The sequence below is a fragment of the Colletotrichum navitas genome (assembly GCF_030913465.1).
Source record: "Colletotrichum navitas strain CBS 125086 chromosome Unknown LY79scaffold_31, whole genome shotgun sequence".
NCBI lineage: Eukaryota > Fungi > Ascomycota > Sordariomycetes > Glomerellales > Glomerellaceae > Colletotrichum > Colletotrichum navitas.
This window is the reverse complement of record NW_026850577.1, coordinates 3,653-26,565: the sequence shown is the minus strand read 5'-3', so window position 1 is coordinate 26,565 and position 22,913 is coordinate 3,653. Positions and strand designations below refer to the sequence as shown.

General features: G+C 53.4%; 8 protein-coding genes across 8 annotated transcripts; 3 read left to right on the top strand and 5 right to left on the bottom strand.

Moving 5' to 3' along the window:
- Positions 1-524: 524 nt before the first annotated feature.
- Positions 525-1,698, top strand: LY79DRAFT_515816 (uncharacterized protein; the record flags this gene model as incomplete). Its single annotated transcript, XM_060554756.1, has 2 exons — positions 525-1,228; positions 1,269-1,698. 2 exons carry the CDS (start codon positions 525-527, stop codon positions 1,696-1,698), a joined length of 1,134 nt encoding a protein of 377 aa, XP_060413885.1.
- A 109-nt stretch (positions 1,699-1,807) lies between these two features.
- LY79DRAFT_669858 (uncharacterized protein) lies at positions 1,808-3,199 on the bottom strand (the record flags this gene model as incomplete). The annotated part of the gene is made up of 1 exon (XM_060563707.1): positions 1,808-3,199. The coding sequence occupies one exon, from the start codon at positions 3,197-3,199 to the stop codon at positions 1,808-1,810; it is 1,392 nt and encodes a 463-aa protein (XP_060413884.1).
- A 3,239-nt stretch (positions 3,200-6,438) lies between these two features.
- On the bottom strand, positions 6,439-7,110 carry LY79DRAFT_515828 (transcriptional activator of glycolytic enzymes-domain-containing protein; the record flags this gene model as incomplete). Its single annotated transcript, XM_060554758.1, has 1 exon — positions 6,439-7,110. One exon carries the CDS (start codon positions 7,108-7,110, stop codon positions 6,439-6,441), a length of 672 nt encoding a protein of 223 aa, XP_060413883.1.
- A 2,422-nt stretch (positions 7,111-9,532) lies between these two features.
- On the bottom strand, positions 9,533-11,064 carry LY79DRAFT_217331 (uncharacterized protein). The gene is made up of 3 exons (XM_060551580.1): positions 10,370-11,064; positions 9,945-10,301; positions 9,533-9,883 (listed from the first exon to the last, which is right to left on the bottom strand). Exons 1-3 carry the CDS (start codon positions 10,797-10,799, stop codon positions 9,759-9,761), a joined length of 912 nt encoding a protein of 303 aa, XP_060413882.1. The 5' UTR covers positions 10,800-11,064; the 3' UTR covers positions 9,533-9,758.
- A 1,126-nt stretch (positions 11,065-12,190) lies between these two features.
- Positions 12,191-12,742, top strand: LY79DRAFT_659463 (uncharacterized protein). Its single transcript, XM_060562743.1, has 2 exons — positions 12,191-12,573; positions 12,648-12,742. Exons 1-2 carry the CDS (start codon positions 12,241-12,243, stop codon positions 12,675-12,677), a joined length of 363 nt encoding a protein of 120 aa, XP_060413881.1. The 5' UTR covers positions 12,191-12,240; the 3' UTR covers positions 12,678-12,742.
- A 1,607-nt stretch (positions 12,743-14,349) lies between these two features.
- LY79DRAFT_217305 (uncharacterized protein) lies at positions 14,350-15,919 on the top strand. Its single transcript, XM_060551579.1, has 4 exons — positions 14,350-14,511; positions 14,595-14,993; positions 15,046-15,524; positions 15,583-15,919. The coding sequence occupies exons 1-4, from the start codon at positions 14,501-14,503 to the stop codon at positions 15,657-15,659; spliced, it is 966 nt and encodes a 321-aa protein (XP_060413880.1). The 5' UTR covers positions 14,350-14,500; the 3' UTR covers positions 15,660-15,919.
- Positions 15,920-16,293: 374 nt separating this feature from the next.
- On the bottom strand, positions 16,294-17,417 carry LY79DRAFT_515742 (ABC-type Fe3+ transport system; the record flags this gene model as incomplete). The annotated part of the gene is made up of 2 exons (XM_060554745.1): positions 16,294-16,780; positions 16,837-17,417. The coding sequence occupies 2 exons, from the start codon at positions 17,415-17,417 to the stop codon at positions 16,294-16,296; spliced, it is 1,068 nt and encodes a 355-aa protein (XP_060413879.1).
- A 3,230-nt stretch (positions 17,418-20,647) lies between these two features.
- LY79DRAFT_515837 (uncharacterized protein) lies at positions 20,648-21,568 on the bottom strand (the record flags this gene model as incomplete). The annotated part of the gene is made up of 2 exons (XM_060554760.1): positions 20,648-20,710; positions 20,942-21,568. The coding sequence occupies 2 exons, from the start codon at positions 21,566-21,568 to the stop codon at positions 20,648-20,650; spliced, it is 690 nt and encodes a 229-aa protein (XP_060413878.1).
- Between the last annotated feature and the right edge of the window lie 1,345 nt (positions 21,569-22,913).

Genomic DNA, 22,913 nt, shown 5'->3' with positions numbered 1-22,913 from the left:
CGAACTTGATCGTTTACTTTATCCGCTGTCCGCACACAAAAGACCTCGATCTCATCAAAGACCAAACAACAAAAACAAGATGAACCCCCTTCTCTCCTTTTTTTCAAAAAAACACCTCGGTGGTTATGAGACAGCCTCTTTGTTCCCGCTTACAGCCCCCTCGCCCCCTCCCCAAAATGCCCATTTTCCACCCCAAGAACCGATCTTCGTGTTCACCAACCGCGGAAACAATACATTGATCATGTTTTTTCTAATCCAAAACCCTCTATAAGACCCGTCTGGCCCGCATGTCCCGTCGACTGTTCTGCAGGCCCAGGAAAAGTATACATATACGCCCGCACAACATCTGACTCTTGCGCCTCACGCGTATACACACCACTCAGAAAAGCCGGCATCTTCATTTCTACTCCAGTGTTCATCGTTGTCGTTTCTACCCGAGTCTGTCACTTTGGCCAGACTACATCCGCCTTAACATCCAAGAACCCCCCTCCGTCACCATGTGCTATAAAGTCTACACCCACACAATGTCATGCGACGTCCGGCCCGTCATCACCTCCACAAAGACCCTATACGTCGACCCCTACGAAACGCCCCTGGCCTGCTCATGCGAACCGCCTCCGTCCCCGTCCGCCCGCGGCCGCAGCAGCAGCCGTCGGCACTCCCTCGCCCCTTTCGGGCGCTGCCCCTCCCACGGCTGCTGCACCCTCGACGTCGCCGTCCACCGCTGCGCGCGCCGGTGCCGGGATCCAACGAGATACAATCGATACTTCCGTGCCCCCTCCGCGTCGTCCAGACATGACTCTTACTCTGTCCCCTCGCGACAAATGTCGCCCTCGCGCTCCCGCTCATACCCGCACTCGAGCCCGCACCCGTCCAAGCCCCTCCCCTCCGACCCCTTCGCGGCCCAGCCTGGTGCGTCGTCCTGGCGCCGCCTCCGCACCTTCGACCGGGACCCGGACTTCTGCGCCGTCGAGTCCCGCGACTTCCGCTTCGCCCTCGCCGAGCTCCTCGACATCGGCCGCATCCTCCTTCACGCTGAGGCCGAGCTCGACAAGGCCCGCCTCCGGATCGAGAGGGAACGCGCCCGGCACCGCGCCGCCCACGGCACCGCGTGCGAGGGCGTCCTCCGCGAGTGGGAGTGCGCCTGGATACGGCGCGTCGCCGATGCGGTCGTAGGCGCGGACGACCTGGCGCTGAGCTCTGAGGTCCTGGCGGACTGCTGGGCTCGGTACGTCGGCCTGCTGCGGAGGTACGAGGAGCAAGGGCAGCGGAGGGTCGGCGGGATCGTTGAGGACCGCGGCCGGCGGGGGTGGGGGCGTCGGGGCAAGGCAGGCAGCCTGGAGACCCGACAGGACGAGGAAGCCAGACCGTGGAGGTACCTTGGCCCAGAGAGCTGGGGCAGAAAAGACCGTGACGGAGAGGAGCGTCGAGAGGGGATGCGTGCTCGTGAGGAATGGTGTCAACCAGAGCCAGTACGGAGGCGTTATTCGGTCCGGTTCGATGACGGGGCCGAGCCCCGGCGGAAAAGCAAGAATGGCTCATCGGATGGTAAGCGGCACGGAAGCTCGCGGAGGCTCTAGTAAGGTTTTGCCCTTCATTCGAAACAGAGGTAGGTCATTGTTCATACAAGCCGACAGGCAAGGACTGTCTGAATTGAATGTGGTCTCATTAGGTCATGTCTATGTAATATGTATTTGAATCCTTCCTGCGTTTGGCCAGGTCCCATCCTTCGCCTGCCCTTGACTCGGAGTCGGCTGATCAGAAGATATTGTGCTGTTGGTCGCATACTCGCATCATAAAACGGGACTTAGTAGACGAGCTTGAAGGCGACCTTGGACGGGTAGTACTTGAGAGTATCGGGTATCGGCAAAGGGTCGTAAAAGGGGTTCGGGCGAAAGGTGATCTCCTTCAGATGGGGTAAGGCTTCTCCGCTCTCGAAGACGAGCTTATGCAGAGCTTCCTGAAGACCCCTTTCGTACGTGCAACGCTCCTTAGTGGAGAGCTGGTCGACCTCGACGTCGTGCCACAGTTCTGCCAAGTCGAGTATTTCCACTGATGGCGGCAAGCGGTCACGGATATCAATACTTTGCACCCCCTCCGGGTTCCCATACAGGATGCCAATATCGAGCTTGACATTGCGCAAGGCCTTCATCTTGGGCAGACAAGTGAGAGTGCCGTCTCCGCCGACGTGCTGAGAGAAGTTGCCGGCGAGGATGCCTTCGAACGAGAAGGTCTCGAGGGTATCGGCAACGAGGGACAATGCGGTGTTGAGGTTGTGCTCACCGTCGGCAGGCTGCTCCGCGACACCGGAAGGGCCCATCTCGAGAAGCTTCAGGTTCGGGCACAGGGCGCAGATGGCATGCCAGCCTTGGCCCCACATGCTGCTGCGCACAAGCCGGATCTCCTCGACGTTTTTCCAGCTGCCATCGTCACCCCAGCCGTCACCGGGATCGAGGACGGCGGGCCGGAAAACAGCGGAGCCGAGCTCGACAGAGCGCAGTTTGGGCAGGCGAAGAAGACACGGCAGTTCGCGACGGGGCCAGAAACTCGCGCCCGGGAAGTCGGGCATGGGCTCAAGCATGACGCGGGTGAGAGAGCTCAGGACGCGGGGGCAGCCTTCGGCGGTCTCGATGTCTGGGGTGATGATGTCCTTGAGCTTCTGGTACTCACCCGCGGCGAAGGGCATGCGCATGTGGAGGGTGCTCAGGTTCGGCGACGAGTAAAGAACGAGGGCGAAGACGATCTGGGCGAATTCGAGCTCTGTGTTGGCTTCCCGAACGGAATTCTTTATGCGGTCGGGAAACCGTGACGAGGCATCCACCAAGCGGCGCCATTCGGTGCGCTTGTAAGGGCAAAGAACGTCGGTGGGATAGTGATCTGTGCCCAGGCAGGAGACATAAGAGAGGACGCGCATGTTGTCGCCCAGTTCGGGACGCTCGAGCAGAGTCTGCAGCAACGACTGCAGCCGGGTCTGGCCCCAGAGGTAGACGGTCTGGTAGAGATGGGGAATGGCCAGGTCCGATAACCGGCGACACACAAAGGCGAGGCGGTAAAGGGCGACGCGATTTGTGACGACGACGCCATCCGGATCGGTGTAGGCCTGGAACGGGATATCGAGACCGTCGAGAGGCGGCGTCAGATGGCTGACGATTTGCAGCAGGACCTCGTCGGGGAGGGAAAGCAGCAACGATGAAGGCATGGTGATCAAGGACGGGTGTGTAATGGATCAGGAGCTGCGGCGCTGGAAGGAAAGACGGGCGAAGGTGGGATATTGGATGTTAATCAGGTAGGCGGGGTTGTATGCGGGAGTGAGACAATATATGAGTCCTGTAACTCGCGAGGGCTGACCACGAGCGAATGACGGACGGACGCCAAGGCCTTTTTCTCGCCCAGCAAGGAGAGGCCTCGGAGAGGAGGCTAAGCAGGTGCGTGGCGCGAAATAGGGACTATTTTGATTGATTTTTCTTCTTCTTAAAGCAGATAGACCGTCGAGCTGACAGGGCGCCGGCAACACGTGCTAGCGGGTCGAGAGGGGAAACGCGATGCAGGGTTGAACGATGGAGAGTGAAGAGTGAAAAGCGCAGCAAAGAATAGGAGCTGCCCCATGCCCCAGGTTTTGTTCTTTGTGTTCCCGATGCCGCCCCTTCGGAGTCCACGGCCGTGTCAAGGGTTCTCCCATGCTTCAGGAGTGCCGGACAACGAAGGGCCCCCTTTTCGGCGATCAGGATGCAGAGAAAGGGGTCGGTGCTGCAAGATGCGGATACGAAAAAGTGAATTGTGAAAAGAGAGAGGAGGGTCAAAAAGACGGACCCGGGGACAAATGAGGATCGTTCCTTAGTGGATGCGCCTCATCCGTCTCAACTAGGGAACCAACGTGGCGGTTCAGACTTTTCCATGCCCAGCCTGATATGATATATCCATTATGCATGTCTTGTTTGCGCTATGAGATGATGTAGATGCGCACGCCAGCGCCGGGGAGGGCCGTCATGGTTCACGAGGGTGTCGGGTACGATTTGTCTTGCAAGCGCGATGTCAAGAATAGTTGGAAGTCCAAGATTAGGCCCCCGTCTAGTTCAGGCGATTCCGTGCTGAAGCTGCACGATTGTGGGTAGTGAGGCATGTCGTTGGCGAATGTGCAGCCGGATGGTCCCTTGGCTGTCACGGGCGATCCTTGATGACGACCCGTCACGTCTCTTAGCCGCAACCCCCTGGGGATTTGCGCGCCGAGGCTTGGGTCACAGCGCATGACCATGGCTCCCCGAGTCCCCCCTCCCTAGACGTCTGCGAACGAGGGTCGGGATTGGGCCCAGGGTTACATCCATAAGGAAGAAGCCGGGTGGTTGCTCGTTGGGCGAAAATGGATTCCTGACGAGGGTCGGGTGGGAAGTTTGCGGGAAGAAGGCCTCGTATGTTGGATTGCAGTCGCGGGAGGGATTTGATCATGAACGCAACTGATACACTGACGATGAATGGATTGACGATGAGAAGGAGAAGGACGATGGTGACGATGATGGCGATGAGCGGACGGGGAGCACCAAGAGCGACAATTAAAGAGGGTTTTCATCCCAGAGAGACAGAAGAAGGGAAAAGTGGATACACCTGAAGAAGCGGACCGATCTGGCCCAGTGCGGACCCACTCCAGCAGAGCTGCAGGTTATGATTGGCAGATTCTAGAAGAGGTACAAGTACTTTGTACTACTGGCCCTCCCCTCCCTCTCCTTCCTGTTCCGTCTACACTCCAATGCGCGTACCTTTCCGCACAATCCTCATGTACATTATACGTACCCCCCTTCCCCTCCCAGCACGGATACGTATCTAGGTACGGATACCTACTCTTGGAGAAGGAGGTATGTAGGTAGGAAGATAGGGTAGGTAGGCAGGTACCTACCTGACTGAAAGTCGGTTCCTTCCTGCCTCGAATATCCAGATCGACATCGTGACTATTCGCGAACCTCATCGTTCCTCCCACGAGTATACGCGTGCCTGCCCATTGAGTAACACACAAACACGTCATGCAAGTGACAGGAGTGCTCAATCTTTCTTTTCTTTCTCTTCTCTCTCCTCGACGACCACTCACTCTTCTTTGCATAAATCTCTCTCTCTCTCTCTCCTTTTTCTGAAAACCTTTTCTTCTCTCGACCAGCCGCAATATCGGCCACGATAAGACCAAACGCCCAACACATCGACACATGGACGGGATGAGCTTGCAACACAGTACCAAGGCACTGGCATCGATCGTGTGGATACTTTTTCTTCCTGGCAAATGGGCCAATTAATCACGTCAGGTCGACATGTTCGGTTGCAATTTACCTGGGTCATGCATGTCTTGGCGCTATTCTCTTATTCTTTTCCGCGTTTTTTTGCTTCGTCCTCTCTGTCCCCTCCGTTTGGGTCCGTCTCCACGAATCGCCATCGCCATCGCCATCGCCGTCGATCGTCGATTAGTGCCTAGTGTACACTACGGCACCGGCAACAATAGCACAATAACCATGTTCGTCACTCTTGATTGAATCCTTTGTTGGTTGTCCCAGTTGCTAACCCAAGACCCGACCAGAGCTGCACCCGCCCGCCTGCCTGCATGCTTGCTTTGCGCTTCCGAGAATGAACGAATTCAACCTTCAAGGCCATGCCATGCATCCCACAACGAACCACTACCTACATCCGCCCCGCTGCCCTTGCAAATACTACCTATATGTGTCCTACACACTGATACATACACATAACTCGCCTGGAGGCTCCTGGCTGACCAACTGACCAACGGGGACGACGCCCTCTCCAGCAGCCCTTGCCAACTCGATCCCTCCAACCCGAGAGATCACACCACTTTCGCGGGCTCTTTCGGATCTTGTCGACAGGGTAACCCTCGGAAGCCACACCCAAAACCCCATCCATGTTCAGTATTCCCCTTCCCCCGTGCCTCGTCGTTACCGGCACTGCGACTTCCATTCAAACTTGTTCTTAATTTTCTAGGTTTGAATTACAACCACGCACCGCCGTTCCCCCTCGCTGTCTCGAATGCTTCCTCGTAGCCTAGCCGCTGTGCTTCTGAAACCTTAAAACAGCTGATTCCTCGACAGGAGTTTGTCTTCCCTCGCACGTCCGGGTCGAATCAACCTAATCCATCCGCGTTTGGGTTGCGAGGCGTCGTCTAATGAGTCGGCTGACATTCGTCGCTGAGAAGCATCACTGCGGCCCATTCGGTAGCATCGTGTCACCACTAACTCGTCGCCCAGGAATGCCGCCCAAGCCGTCTTCGCTCTGAGATGGTTGCATGCCCCTCTGCCTTGCCATCGCAGTCTGTTTTTTGCGCCTTGAATGGACGACTTCATTTCCTCGCCTGCTTAAATGTCCAAGTCACTCCTCAAGTCCAGCACTTCAGTCCCCAGATTCCGATGCTAGATATCAATCCGTCCTTTGTGAGGGCCCTGTTAGAGTGATTCAAACTCCGTCATTGTCCTGTTCCTTTCCTGCTACCGACACTCTGACCCTCTTCCGCAGCCTCAAAGGACTTGACCGGCCCGTCTCCGAGTACTCATCACTCCCCCGTCCCCTGTCGACATCCTCCTCCTCGTCGCAACCTCCCCCCGTCCCCCTCTTGTAGCCCGGCAAACGGGGCCGGTCCCTCCGCCTATCCGGACGTGACCCGTGACCCCGCTCCCTACAAAGCTGCGCAATCAGGCTAGGCACGCCGCCCCCCTCCGCACGCCGCCTCATCGCCTCCAGTGCCTGCCCCTCCGTCCTGCCCTCGGCCATCATCTCCTTCACCCTGTCCCAGAATGCCTTGCGGCGCGTAAACCAGGACCGCCCGTACGTGCTGTTGCGCCACTTGGCCCTGTACAGCGCCTCCAGCTGCTCCACGGGCGGCTGGCCGTGAAGGCCGTGCCGAAACTCGGCCCATTGCTCCTCGACCGTCGCCGGGTGCTGGTGGAACTGGAAGATGGGCCGCCGCTTGCCGTCCTTGTCGAAGACGGTGAGCGTGCTGAAGTATTTGGGATCTTCGTAGGGGTTCAATGGCGCTGCTTGAGCACGCGTCGGCGGCTGCGGACTGTCTTCGGCGCCGGCGTCGGCCGTGGGCTCGGCCGTCTCGTGGGATTCGTCGATGCTGCTCATGGCCATGGCCTGCCCGTGCCCGGTCTTGACTGTTCTCGCGCGGCTGGTCTCGCTAGCCCTATTCCTTGGCTTCCTCGTGGCTTCGTATGGGCGATGACTCGCTCCAACAGGCCGTGGACGAGGCGCCTTCTTGCCAGTGCTGCGCGTTACTAACGGCGCCGACGGGGGGGCCATTTGTAGTTGACGTCCATCCTCACTCCGTGCTGGAGGCTCCGGCCTTCCCTCTCGTACGTGGACAGGCGAAGTCACTCTTGACATATTTCTATGTCGTGGAAGAGGAACAGTTGGCTGGACGCTTGGCTCGACAAGCGCAGGTGGAGTCACCGACGGCGACGGCGACGGCGGGACCTGTGTGGCCGCATGGCCGTTGCTCTCATCGGACTGCAGCATGTTGTCTTGCAAAGTCGGGTTAGTTGCATCTACGCCAAAGACTTCCTGTCACCAGTCAGCATCGTTCAATGGCCGCCTATTCGCCAGGGGAGGTTGCTCGGCCACGACAATACTCACCTTGATGATCGAGGCCATGACATTGACCTGCAGCTGCAGCCTGTCTTCGATCCGCGCCTTCCACACTCGCAATTGCCTTTCGGCCTCTTCATGCCGCCTCTCGAGATTGGCCACTTCCTCGATGTACTCGTGCTGTAGCCGGATCACGATCTGGGCGAGTTCGTTCTCGTCCTGCAGCTCAGGAGGGCTTGGCTGCTCACTAGGCGATACAACGGTCCCAAAGGGGTCCATGGGCTCGCCTTCGCTATCGGAGTAGTCGACAAGCTTCGGTCTCCTCATGACGTTGGTGCCGTTCACAACCATTGGCCCTTGTGGTCCGAGCCGCCTTGTGATGTTGTCAGTGGCATGCGTTGAGTTTGTTGGTTTGATTTCGTGACTTAGCGTCTCTCTATTTTCAAGAAGAGAAAAAGGCTATCGAATATGGTTATTTGCAGCACTTGGTGTTTGTTGTGGTTTCTGTGTTTCGATGTGGAAGTTGTCGAACCACAGGTGATGCGCCTCGAGGCCGAGGGTGCAGATATATCCCAACACTCGACCGGAGACGTGCGTTGTTGATGGCAAACACTTAACGCAAGGGATAGAGGGCATTATTTAGACATTTTTTGTGTCACTGGCCGTAATCGCAATCTCCCGCGGCGTCTGTCTGTTTCTTTGTTCAAGTCAAGGGCCAACGGTGGCTATTTGCGTCGATAGGCGTGATTGTTTGGCCTCTCTAGAGTGGATGTGCGTCCCATCAAGATGAATGGCTCGTGCCCTGGCCCCTCCTGACGTCTGCATCTGTGTAGCATGGCTCCCGACTGGGATTGATGAGGATCGACCGTGATTTTGGCTCGATGACCTGCAAGAGAGCGCCGCAGGCCTAAGGATCTCCTCCGCCTTTCTAGTCATCATCGCCGGTAAGAAAGACAGTCCTCATGCTCTAGCGGGCACTTCTCAGCAGGCAAACCGCTCGAGCGACGGGAACTAACCTACTCACCAGCCGTCTTCTAAGCTGACGGGGGGTGCGTCGTCATGGCTTCGGACGATGAGACTGCCAAGGCCTGGCACATGGCCACTGGCAAGTGTGAGAGAACATGTAAGGTCCATCCGTTACATCAGCATCATCTCATTTGGCCAGACTAGAACGCTTTTTCATACAGACACTGTCACCATTCGCATGGGGAACATGGCTCCGCTCAATCAGAATGTATTCAATATAACACTCGCGTATATACCGTCGATTTTATGGTCTCGGTGCGGTTTGTGTCTGGGCCCAGAGGCTATTGCATCAAGTTTCTCTGGCTTCTTTTGGAACATCGCCTAAGCTCTTCTGCTGTGGCCTCACCAGATTGGGGTACAGACGCCGTCCTCTGCTGCTTAGGCTAAGTCCTTATCTTTTGCTACCCCTGTTTCTAGATTAAACTGCGTACTCTTAAGGCTCTTGGACATAGACGAGATGCCGTCTGGTCTTGTAAGAGGCAACGGTGACGCTTAGAATAAGCTGATAGGCTGTAAAACTGCTATAAATTCTAGTTTATCTAGGAAATCGTAATGTATCAGTAAGGTAGACCGGTATCCAGTAGGTGAGCTTTCTATATTGATAGTCTGCAGGGTCATAAGTGCCAGGGTTTGGGGGACCCTTAACCCTGGGCTTTATATGTGTCTTATTAACTTCAATGATAATCGGACGACCTAAGTGATTCAGAGACATTGGCCAAGTTAAAGAAAAATAAATCCGACATTTCTTCTCACAAACCACTCAGATCGTAAAAGTAACGAATGCTTGACTTGGCCTCATGCCACAAGCTGTAGCCGTCTCTCAGGAGTCATGATACGATATGCCGTCTGCTACGGTTGACGAGGGTGATAGAGTAGACTCGACCAACAGGCGATGACGTGTCATACGATCAAGAAACGCTCCACATTCCCCCAATTCTATGATCCTTAAAGATGAGCGGCCCAGTCCAGCAGAGCCACGCCGACACCAGCAGCGGGTTCCGGACGCGACGGTATAGCTTGCCGACGAATTGATCGTAGACGTGGATTTGCAAGGTGACGGCCACCCCCTGCAGGACGAAGAATAGAAGCTCATTGCTCGGCCGCGTCGGCCCCGGCAGCATGTACGATCCGCAGTAGTGCATCATGCCAGAAAGGAGAAATGTTCAAAACATGCGCAGTAGCCGAAGGAGAGGCTTAAGCCTGGGGTTATTCGTGCGCGGGGTTGCCAGATCCGACGCCGACTGAAAGCCGAACTTGAAGTAGTTGTGCCGGGTCACGCCCCATAACCCTCGAGAGGGAGAAAAGATTTTCAGTAACTCAAGAACGGAGGAACATTGCATTATGCTTACCGGTAAGTCCATATTCTATCATGGCGCCCATTGGACCCCAAGGGCTTGGGTTATACCGCTGCATATCGAACGCGGTGGAAGGGTTCGCAAGCTGCCCTAATGCCCCTACCATGGTCCAGACGGAGTGGCAGAAGTTGATAAACGGAATACTTGTTGTAATCAAGGTCATCGTATGCAGGGCTCGAAGTTGCCAACCAGGCCCGACGAGTTGTCCCTCTAGTTGGGCTGCGATCATCAAGACAGCCCGAAACACCAGAATATCTCGCGATAGTTTAAGTATCGACAATGCAATGCTGACTTGCTCATTGCTTACTTTCGGCCGAGTTCGGTCTACTGCACCGTGAGCCTTCTCTTTCTCTGTGCCGCAATACGTCAGTAACATAGACACGCCGGCAACATAAACTAATATAAAATACTATGCGCACCCGAATTTCCAAACTGCCATTCAACGCCACGGAAGCTGATGAGTAAATTCGACGTCCACGCAAGTCGAGCCGCCCAGCTGCGCCGGGGGTACTTCTGCCAGACAAGCCCTCCCTCTTCGTATTCGCCGTCGAGACTCGGCTCCCTGGACCAACGCCGCCGACGGGCATTTGAGACGGGGTTGTGACGCAACAGCAAAACGGCCGCCCAGATGATCGTCCAGCTCTCGAGCAGGCGCGTCATGAATGCCACCGACGGGTAAGTAATCTTCACCGTCGCAACGACGTTTCCCGCGGCGCCGGCCGTCAGAAGGGTTGTCAGCACCCTCGTGGCATAGTTTCGATAACAGACCGAGGGCACGTTCAACGCAAACAGCAGGAGTGCCGGCGCTGACAAGACTTGTGCGCAGGTCACCAGGATGCTGTTCGCCATGTTAATAGTAGCTTGCCACAAGTGACAGATGTCGAGGAAGTACGATCAGAGCGCGTAACGCCTCCTCATTCTTTGCCGCGCGGTGAGCTTTTTGATAACGAAGCATATCGAGTGATGTCAGCTTACGCTTATCTTGGATGGAGGGACTACCTGCAGACCACCAAACATCCGCGTCTTCGAGTTGGTACAGACCGATGACAGATATCTCTCTTGCTGACGCTCGGAGGGACGATGACTGGTGAAATCGGTATGGCCAAGGCCTGGCGCATAGAATACCGTCAGCATGTAGCAATTAGTACCATTGATTGGCTGCTGGGCACGACGGGGAGGTCATCAATCGGCAATGGAACTATATCTAATCTTTGACCCGACAATGTATCAGCAATTTGTCAAGATGAGGTGACGTATCATGCTAGGCGGTGCCTGGTTCCTAGGCCGCACTACAAGAGAGATTCGTTTGGATGCGGAGGAGTATGCCGTAAGGGCTTGCTGATCTGACCTACCTAGCCTTCGCCAACATGACGCTGTTAAGTTCAGCTCTCTTTCTAGGTGTACCTGCAGTTCTTATCATATCTGGTATTAAAGCTGCCAATCTTTACAGTCAATGTGTCTAAAATGTCTCTGTGGGGCAATTCTTATCATTTCTGTTATGCTTATAGCAGATGTTGCAGTGTACATACTTTGGAGATGCCTCGTCAGGCCAGGATGGAGCATACTACGCGGTCTGCCGCAACCACCTGTATGTCCGAGATCCTCCAGTCACTAATATCGTAGAACATATACGCCCAAAGGACTTCATGTTGATGATGAGCCACAGTCGGCAGGAAACCTGGTGACGGGCCATGTGGGCGCCGTCTTTAGCACACCACTGGGCCGTCAAATCACTGAGTGGATAAACCAAATACCCAACGACGGCCTCCTATGTTTCCGCGGTGTGTTAGGGGCAGAGTACCTAGTGGTGACAGGCGCCGAGGGTCTGAGGGACGTCCTGTTCGCCCGCGCGTATGACTTCGAGAAGACCAGCGCCTTCCGGCGCTACACGCGGCGGTTTCTTGCGGCCGGCCTCGTGGTCCAGGAGGGCGACGCCCACAAGATGCGGAGAAGAGCAGTAGTTCCTGTGCTCCAGCCGCGGAACATGGACGTCCTCGAGCCTCCGCTGCCCATGACGCTGCGCGAAGCAGTCCGCAATACTATGGTATCGGGCCAAAGTTTAACCCCCTCGCCAGGTAAATATGGCTGTGCTTTTTTGATTACCTCAGCGACGGTACTTTGAGGTTCTTGTGCACATCCATCATAATTCTGGCCAGTGAGAGTCTCGCGTACGTGGGTCACAACTCCACACTACCTGTTAGGGAGTTTTTACTTACCCATCACACGTAGTACATCGGTAGGGAGCCACGCCGTGCGTGCCAGCACTTATATCGTGCTATCGCCCTACGCCATGGGGCGGTCCCAGGCCATCTGGGGCCCCACGGCATCCACTTTTGACCCTGGGCGGTGGATCACGCCCTATCAGGGTCGCGATGGAGACGTATCGGCATCTTCTCTACCCACCGAAGATCTTATTCGCTCGCCCCGCGGCACGCTCAACGAGCACGGAGGGGCCGCGAAGGGCCACCAGTACGGCATGCTGACATTCCTAAAGGGCCCAAAGGGGTGCACAGGCGAGCGCTTTGTCAAGGCCGAGATGCGTCGCGTCGTCGCCGTACTGGTGGCGGGGTTCCAGTGGACGCCCGCGCAGACCCACGAACCAGAGCAGGTTGGCATCTTAGTGGTGAGTCGCAGTCGCTGATCTGCTTTCCTATACCCGGTCACGTCGTTCTGTTACTGATGTAGTGATGGGTGTAGATTAAACCGGCCGGCAGAATCGCTGTATAAGTACGACTAATCGCGCCTGTGGTGGTTCCGAAGCAAAGTAAATGAGTTAGTGTACTAGTATAGAGTCGACGACTGACGAAGAAGCTATTGCGGCAATAGCATGTAGCTAGACTAGCAGCCCTGTGCAAGGAACAAATGGGTGAAATTACGCATCCCTAAGACACGAACACCAGGCCTGCATGGCTAGCATGTACGTTTACTATTCAAATACTCCCTGGGAGCGAATATATATGCCTGATAGCAGTTATAGGATACGTGTGTCTGAGCTAGCGTTTGCAATCCAAAAGAGATGTTTGGAACACCCATTAATATGGGCAATACAATGGCAAGAGGCAGATTCGAACGCGGGCATTGAACGTGCGTGTGATACCAGCCACGCAAGCAGCACCTTATTTCTCCGTCAATCTATTCGCGAAGCAGAAGTTGTTTTGCCCTGATGAACGACTCGTAAAGGGCGACACTGCTTCCAAACTCGTCTACCCCTGGCGCCAAGGGGTTGTGGACAGAAAATGCGGCCAGTGAGCTGATCAACATGTCCGTGACTGCGGTATGGATAGTTTCCATCTCTAAGAAGTACTTGATCGCCCGATCAGCTCGGCTTCTGGTTAGCCTTTTAACATCTTTGGCGTTCACGACAGCATCGTCAAGGCTCTTCGGCAGGTATGGCTGGTCCCTCTATTTTTCATTTTGGATTGGGGCTCCAGGCCCCTTGGCGTTTTGACGGGCATGATGCGTTGCCGCAGGAAGATTGTTGTCTATAATTTTTGATCTTTGCCGAAATTTGATCAATGATATTTGTTAGCTCAGTGATCATAGCGCAAGCCCTGCGAGATGACTCTGACCTATTTTGCTGTGAGACAGCTCATCGTCGCATGGTAACGTTGACCGTATCCTCCGCCCTCGAGCTGATGGCTCCCGGCAAATCTCACTTGACCAAGAGTAAGATCGAAGTCAGCAGTATCTGTGTCTGTATTTCAGTGCAATCCAAACGGCTGGTGTACGAATTGAGGCTCCCTACCATAGCTAGAACGGCGTCATGCTCACGTATACAAAGATCTTGAGTCAATCGTTGTCCTGGCGAACGAGGACGGGAATGGCCCTTGATTTCAGCTTGTTCAAGCATACCTTTATGACCCTTCAGTTGGATCGTGCCGTCCGTGTTTACAGTCTCCGTTAACCGTCGAGCTTCTAGTTCACACAGGCTACCTGTCGCCTGCGTCTTCCGTCAAGTCGACATGGCGTACTAGACCATAAAACTTTGGTAGACGTCTGACGATGTGTCCCACTTGTATTTTGAAATTCTTATGGAGTTTTACTACACATCGTCGACATTTGGTCTGCTGTGCTCTGTTCACCTGGGCTGTCGTATCGCAAGGGTTTGAGGCCTTAGCCCGGTGGCAGTCATGGAAGTGAGGCTTCCGCATCTCGTCACACCAGAGCTGGTGTGTAATATAGCAGAGGGTGACTAATAAGAACTATTTGAACGATGAAGTATTCTCTACGTGTTTCTGGACCCCTGTGCTACTTCCGCATCTCTTTTTCCTATTGTTGTTCTCGTACTTACCATGTACTTTGCTGCGCTGCTTCAGCTGCGCCCATCCACATACATTTGTTCCAGCCACTCAAGAATGAGTAATATAATGACCTATTCGCCAATAAGAATGGTCGAGGTCTCGGCTTTTCTGGATTAGCTCATCAAATCGCGTCTGGACGCTAAATGCAACCCCTCAATGTGTCACACTTTCAGCCGCGCCTTTTTCGGACTCAGTATTTACATATGATATCACAGCTTTGATAGCATTCTGCACGAGCTTGCTGCTAGAATGGACCCCCTGTACGTCTTGTGCTATTCCGTATGACTCCAATATTCAAATCAAAGTATAATACAAAGCAGTGACTGATGATTTGGACACAAAGCTCAATCGCGACCGCCTGCGTAGGTCTGGCGGGCACCATCACTACAATGGCCTTTAACCTTACAACGTTTGTCTGCGATGTTAGAGACGCAAGAAGCGAAATAGATGCCGTTAGTCGAGAGTTGTTGTCATTGAAGAGCGTTCCTGAGCTCATAGCCGATGATTTCGAAAACGCACCACGACCGCCTCCTGATGGCCTGCTGACGCAGATATCCGGCGTTCTTTCTAACTGTAAGAACGTAGTCGCAGAGGTAGAAGGCTGTGTTCAAACTCATCAAGGTTCCCGGATCCAAAAAGGAGCTCGCTGGGTTGCCTTTGGTAGGGGAGATATGGCTAGGCTGCGAGCCACTCTGGAAGCACACAAGACAACACTAAACCTGGCCTTGGAGATGCTCTCTCTGTAAGTAGTCTCAAGTTGTGTTCGGCTATCATGGAACTGACTGCTATCTCAGAACCACTCTCCGTGATGTCCAACAGGAGGCTATTGCGGTGAAGCAAAACACGGACGTTCTGGTCAAAGACTCCAAGGACATTGTAGAAGGCACGGCCAGAATTCTCGAAGCGATTGCGGATCTACAATCGAAGCTCCCAGGAAGCCCTCGCTTCTTCATGCTATCACGTTACCTCGACGAGTTAACGACATATGCTGAGACTGTGTCTGATGACGCCGAAGCGCGGTTCGAAAGTCTGACCATACAAAGTGCAGACGACTCGGATGCCGGGGTTGTATCAGAGACGTGCCAGAATGAGAACAGCAAAGAAAGAAACAATGTCTTCAGCTCAAAACCAAACCCACCCAATTCTTACGATCGTTGGAATCAAATCCGCCGGAACGCCGCTGAACGTGCAGCTCAGCCGCCGCAGGAGGATCGGAAAGAGGAGAAGGACAGTGCCGGGTATAGCAAGACTTTCGATAGTGATGGTGAGGAAAGTGAGTACTTTTTTTTTGGAATTCGCAGACAAGTTATCCACATACTGACTGATAGTAGCGATAGAATCGCGCGTACGGCGGATTCAGGCGCGTGTTGCCGAGCTTGTCGGTCAAATGGAACCCCGTAGGACCTGAGAGGCCTGCCTACGTACTTGGAATGCTTTTTTCGAAATTGACTTGTGGAGTCAATTCAAAATCTGCTTATATTTCTTTGCAGGATATCATCAGTCTGGCTGATGATCATTATACTAGCAAACCGAAGTTCGACTGAGTCAATTCGTTCATTCCGGCCTGAGGGCTCGATCGAAGATTCTACAGAGCCAACTCTCCTCATAGCAACAAGCACCAAAAAGTCCCTAGCTGAAAGTGACAGCGTGTCTCGATTGCTTGACGGAACCAAACAGAGGATGCCTTGACTCTTCCGCTTGCCGGATACAAGAGATTAGCTCCCAGGACGGCGTGTCAAATTGACTCTGCAAAATTCTACCGACTATACTGCGCCTAAATGGGCCCAAAAGATCTACATCTCCTGACCTTTGACGCGAGGCCATAGTAGGTTCTTTAGTAAATAGTTTTGTTTCGCCGCTTAGTACCTCGCAGCGCGATACTTTCCACTCATACATGCGGTTATCTGGCTGCTTTCAGATGGTCTTACATGCTTCTTCAAAATATTTATTTACCCGAGAAGCCAACAAATTATGTCTTCTCATATAAGGCTATATATCAAGAATGGAAGAGGTCTCCCGTGCTCATTTTCACAACTTGTCACTCAAAGATCATCAATGAGGGGGCTAAGGCCCTGAGCGGTGCCAATCCGGTCCTCAAACCAGAAGCGAAGTCTCTCAACAGCCGCACGGTCCGACATCCACTTGCCAAAGGCGGTAGGGTCAGTACCGGGCATCTCCAAGATGGGAGGGTAGTTCGGCGGGGGAGGGACGTCGCTACGGACACTCCATCCTCCGCGGATGTTCTGGAACTCGGTGCTGAGTATGTAGGAGTGCAGAAGTTTGGCACCCTCGGGGTGTGGTGCGTTCTTGAGGATACCGCCAGTTTGGGGCCACGACACGAACTGACCCTTGACGGGGAAGGACGACTTGATCGGGGAAACCGGGTTCAGATTACCGGAAGCGGTGAAAGTGGCAGCCCATTGGGTATCGTTCTTCTTGAAGATAGTGCTTGGGGTTTGGGTGCCACGGACCCAACGAGGGTTCAGGGCGAGGAGCTTGTCAAACCAGGCTGGGCCGTACTGCTTCAGACTATTTTGGACCATTAGTCATCACCGAACATGGTCTACGCAAGTTGTGCAACTTACATTTGATTAAAGGCAAAGAGGACCGCATCGTCGTCGTTGGGGTAGGTCAGGACAAGCTTGTCCTTGAGGTTAGGGTTGACCCAGTCCTCCCACTCCACTGGGGCCGTGATGTTGGGCAGTTTTCCAGAGTGCCATTGGCCGCCCCATGAGATGATGAAGAGGCCGTAGTACGCAGCGGTCTCGTTGTTCTTGAACTCGGGGAGGATTTTGTCGTAGCCCAGAGGGGCGTAGTCCAGAAGAGCACCCTCAGAAGCCCAACGAGGGAAGTCATGGAGCGTTTGGAGGATGGTGCTGTCGACGTAGACGTTGTTGGCTGCGATCTGATCGTCTATTCTGCCGTCGTGGTACTTGGAAACATCGACGGTCACGTTCAGAGTCATGCCAGGAAATCTTTTCTCGAAGTTGGTCTTCAGGCCGTCGGCTTGGGTTGTCTCATCGCCGCCCTGTAACAGAGTGACGATGCCGCCTTCGGCAAGAGCAGCCTGGTAGATCTCGTCGATTGTCCGGGTCTCGATCTCGGCAGCGGCACCGATCAAAGCTCGGGTGCCGAGAAGGGCAAGGGTAAAGAGAGTGCGAACCATGATGACAGACTTGAGTGGGCGAAACCAAAAACGATCGTAGTAAGGCTACCGACGAGGCAATCGGGTTGAAGAAACTTTGCAAACCCGCGTCATCGACCCCTTCTTATATATTAATCTAAGAAACAGAATGCTATGCACTTGCAGCCGTTCGCTGAAAGTCGGTACAGTCATCCAGGGTAATCCCTCAATCTCGCGTCCTTGGTTTGCAATAATCTTTTGTCACGCATGCCTGCCAAAGATCGAAGAGGGGAATTCCGTACCGCGCGCTTGATTACAATAGCAGCGGGAGTCCCGCTCGGAAAGACAAGACGAACCACGATCGTCCTTTCTTGTCGGTCTACCCATTGCCTCTAAAGCTTAGACCATGTGCAATGACGGAGAGTAAGGTCGCACGACGACGGGGATTCCATGTAGCTGGGGGATTAACAGGATTTTCGATGACAACTGAGTCAAGGGTCATGTCCACCAGTTCCCGGTTCATTCTGTCCGGACGTCCGCTCCGTCCGCTCCGTCCGCTTGCTAGCAGGAAAAGCCATTGGTGTAACATGGCAAAGGTGGAGACACATGGGCATCATGTGGCCAGGATTATGATATTGACCATGGCTAGGCGGAGCGAGCGGTTGTTTGGTTCCGACGTTCACTGCCCCTTTTGTAAGCTGGGGAAAACAAGCCTGTCGATCATGAGACAAAGAAACAAGAAGCAGCAAGCCGACATAGATTGAAAATATCGCAGACACAGGGGCACGTTCCTTGCAGCTGGCCCCTTTCGAAGGGATGTAGCGCTATTAATGTGTTGTTCTATGGTCCTTGCACTTTCTACCCTTACCCCTAAATTTTGCACTGCCTGTGTTGCCCATTGCATGACAATGCTTGTATCGTCGAGCTAGATTATTGATAGATGGTGAGATGGTTGAATGAGGTAGTTACACATAGACCAGCCAGCGTCAGGTTTATAGCACCTCATTGTCTCAAAAGCTAAACTCTATGGGTAAGATCAATTATTTCGACATGGCGGTTAAATGCCTGATACCTCCGTAGTATTTCATTTCTTCTAGAGATTTTCTATTATATAAAATATCGGGCATCATATTTATACTGTGTTTTACCGGTTGTGTTACGAGTATCATTATCTTCTGGGACCTTAATATGGACCCCCTTGGATACGTACTTCAGTCCATCCATTTGGATTTCGGAACAACGGCATGTCACCGTACTACGGCAAGAAGAAAGGCAAGCGAAAGAAAGAAAGTCATGGTATGCTCCTGGTCACCGCAAATGTCACAGTTCCTCTGCTTTTGAACAGATACAACAGGAGATGGGCTATCTGTCGTCTAAACTCAACCTGGATTAAAATAAGTCGACGACGCCAACCTGGCCTTCGGAGTTCTAAACCACCTTTGAATCTGTTATTATGCTATGACTGGAAGAATGATTATCATTCCTATATCGTCGTTGAAGAACTGACTCATGTTCGCTGGAGTATGTGGACCAGGCAATCTCAAGTAGGTACGGTGACGTAATGTGGACCCATTATTGCCGTGCTACGATTGTTGCTGATGTCACCTGGATGACACAAAAGCTTCGCCATACCTACTATAATATTCTATGCAACTGTATCTTCCTATCTATTTCCCTCATGTGAAGTTTGGGGCATGCCATAGGGGCTACAAGGTGCTATATCATTGAGTTCAGTGGTAATGGTAACAGATTTGTGGCGGCAAACTGGTCATACTCGAACATAAAAAGTCCTCAGTACACGCGCCGTGTATGTGTTACTGATCGTCAGACAGTATTGTACGATTTCATTGGTTGCTCCCGCTATGAAACCATTGATAATCGTTAGAGACATTTGCATACGACACTTTGCATGCTATGTTATGACCGGGGAACTAGTTCACGAAGCTATGACCATTATTCGGTCTTGAAGGCGTTCATCCAGCACTCTCCCGTGTTAACAGATAATGGTCCCTAATGCCGAATGTGGATAGTTGAATGATTCAGATGTTTTTTTCCTCATAGATTTATCAAACACCCACAAGCTCAAATTGCATGCTAGAAGTGAGCAACATCAGAGCCGAGTAAGGATGTGCCATTATTATAGTCTTGCTCTACTTGGCTCTCTGAATCGATCTGATACGATCAGAATTAACTCTTGTTATGAAGAACTTCCAGCTCTGTAAGCCAAGCCGTCAGTCAGATGTCACTACGAAGTTACTCATGTATGTGGACTAAAGGAGCAAGAAAAGAATCGCTTGTGTAAGCACCGAGGAGATCCAAGGGTAGTATTTCCCTAATAGGTATGTCCGAGAACCGCTGAAGCATGGTAGCACGATGCGAAAGTCGGTGGTAGAAATTACGATCCCAGAAGCTTCCAAGTTGGCACCACCCTGTGCTCTGTCTCGGTGGCAAAGATGATTAGATAATTATGCTGCATCTTCTTCGGATCGACGGCACTGCTGCTATTGGCTGTTAATGACCCTGGTGTTTCGCCTGGGCCCGAGCTTGAGCTTATTATACACCTTCTTTGATTTAGACTCATTTGCGTTGCATCTGGCTGATTTAGACTTTCACCCCTGGGTAGCTTGCCGAGCAAACTCTAAGTTAGGTTCGCCGGTTGTATTCGTCCCTGGCGGGTGGGTAACAGACGTCTGCAATATCTCAGACACCATCGCCTTGGCTTAAGAAACTTTGGATCAAGATATCTGGGGACAACTAACGATCACTTCCTACCGGTAAACATTTGATTAGGCAAAGTATGAAGGATCTGTCAATGGTCAGTCCAATAAAACCGATTCATACATCTGCACCACCACCAGTCTCCACCCTGGGTACCTTCACATTTGAGCTCTTATAGTTGACTGTAGGAAGAAGTATTCTCACCGAGATCAGATATTCGAATACCATGGTAAACGCGATCTTGTTAAAGATTTTCCCCGCATTTATATCACAATTTGATGGGACGCTCATACGCTGTAAATGGCTCCAATAGGAAATAGTTTCTGTGAACGTAGACAGTTCATGTACTCATACAACATTACATTTTTGAGAGGCTGCAGTCCTTGCATGAAACTCGCGCGAACCCAAAGCATTTTGATTCGATTACTCCATTCCCTTCTCCCAGCCATGATTCGGAAATTCAAATCTTTCCATCTGCCACTTCGCCAATCTCCCAGCCCTGTTGACATTTTCATTCCCGCCCCAGTCTCTCCACCGCCGTTATTTCTCTCCAATCATACTGCTGCCGCGCCAATTGCGGCAGCGCCGCCGGCTGGCGCTGCAGGGGAAGCTGCTCGCTTGGAGGCCGCAGGCGCCACGATGGGAGCTGCGGGAGCTGCGGGAGCTGCGGGAGCTGCAGGCGCCATGATGGGAGGTGCAGGCGCCATGATGGGAGATGCAGGCGCCATGATGGGAGCTGCGGGAGCTGCGGGAGCTGCGGGAGCTGCAGGCGCTGCGATGGGAGCTGCGGGAGCTGCAGGAGCCGCTGGAACAGCGGGAACTGCTGGAGCCGCTGGAGCAGCGGGAACTGCTGGAGCAGCTGGAGCAGCGGGAACTGCTGGAGCAGCTGGAGCAGCGGGAACTGCGGGCACTGCCGGGGTGGCAGGCATGGCAGCTGGGGGCATCTTAAACGTCGCGATGGCACTATCAATAGCGGTATCGAGCTGACCGGTGCTCTTCTTTGCTATGGGGCGGGCAATTGCTGGGATCTTGCTCAGGAGCATCTCGCCGAGCTGGCCGCTGCCCGCCTTCTGCTGCTCGAGGGAGTCGGCGACCACGGAGGAGACGCCGAGCTGGTCGAATACGGGCTTCTTCTGCTCGAGGTCGCCGAGGGTGGTTTCGACTTGTGTAACGAGGTCGCCGGCCGTCTGCTGGAGACCGAGGGCGCCGACCAAGCCCAGGTCGTCGGCGCCCGAGATCTGGGTAGCTGCTACCTGGAGGGTTGTCTGCGCGCCCTGTGCCGCGTTGAGGACGCCGACGGCGGTGTTTGGGTCGCTCGCCGACAGCTGTTTGATGGCCGTGTCGAGATTTTGTAGTGAGCCCTGTACCATGCTGATGGCGCCGGTAATGACGTCCTTCTGGCGTGCTACGAGGACCGGCCCAGCCGTGATCGCCAAGACATGCAGAGCGGCAGCAAGAACCTTTGATCCGAGCATTTTCGATGTCGGTGTTTACAAATACAGTAAACGGAGGGAAATTGTTGACTTGGATGATTATTGACACGAAGGAGACGAGACTTGATAGTGGAGAACGAGTCGAAGGCCGTGGTATGGCGCTTCAGCTCGTTTTTATCAATATCCCAAGTGAACCGGGCAATCCTATTCATTGTCTGTGTTCCCCCCAGAGTTCTCCTTTTGGGGCATACCGGGGCGGTAAAAGCCCTGCCCAGAGAGAGTGTGTGTGGTCAACAACTACTTTTCTCCTTGGGGTTGCCTTTCCAAGCGATGTGACACAAAATGCCATGTTGGTGTTTATCTCACGCCGCTGCGCGCAACCACAAGTCGGACGAGTTCTCAGCACATCCTAATCAAGTAACGTCTGACGCCCCGGACCGGCATTACGGGTCAACCAAAGGACGCAAGAGTGTCAAATCGTCCCAAAGGAGCCCTATTTCAGGGCCCTCATGCGGTCAAGGTGGCATGTATACTTTGGGGGGTCAATCCCGTGCCATCTGCAGGAAGGAGTCATGAAGCTCCCGTGCGGTCGCCGTTAGACATGCAGTGATGAGAACAAGACGATTGGAATAAGCTCACCAATGGGACCGTAATTAAGACGTAGGGGGAACCAATCAGGCTGGCCCAGTCGGAACTCAGTTCCTCTTATAGTATCTGTAATGGGATTAGGTCCTAACTACCCGATGGTCTAGCTATTGGGCTGGTATGGTTTAGATAATACTAAAACTGAAACGCTTGAATGCGCTCGCCGGCCATTATTCCGACGAAACGTTCCACAGAGGCGGAGTCGCGAAGGGGCCAATCGCAATGCGTAAAGCGTCCTTCACCCCTTCACCTCGCATAATCTCATGTCTAGTGAGAGCCAGAAAACTGCAAAATGCCACACTGAGCCGGATGGACTTGCGGTACACTTCACTCTGTTACGGCACTCACGATAGTGGCTGCGTTGTCAGATGGCCGCCAATACCTGAATACCAAGTTGAAGGGCGAAGGTCTGGCATTCTGAACCCTGGTCATTTGCAACCGCCTGACCTCTGAACAAGTTAGCAGTCAGCCCTCCCACTGGCGTCCTTGGGTCAAGATGGGTGAACTGGCCTGATATATGTTACGTGTCGCATGCTTGGACACTCCTGCACCCAGCCCGCTATCAAATATCCCACATTGCCGGAAAGAAGCTTTAGATTAATTAATCGGGCATTCTCTCATCTCATTGCTGGGCTCATTTCCCCCATGGTCCGAGATTGTTTCCACCGGGCATGGAAGATCAAACGTCTTGGCTATCAACAAACTTTATTCTCGGCAAACGGGATGTAGATCAAAGGCCGGT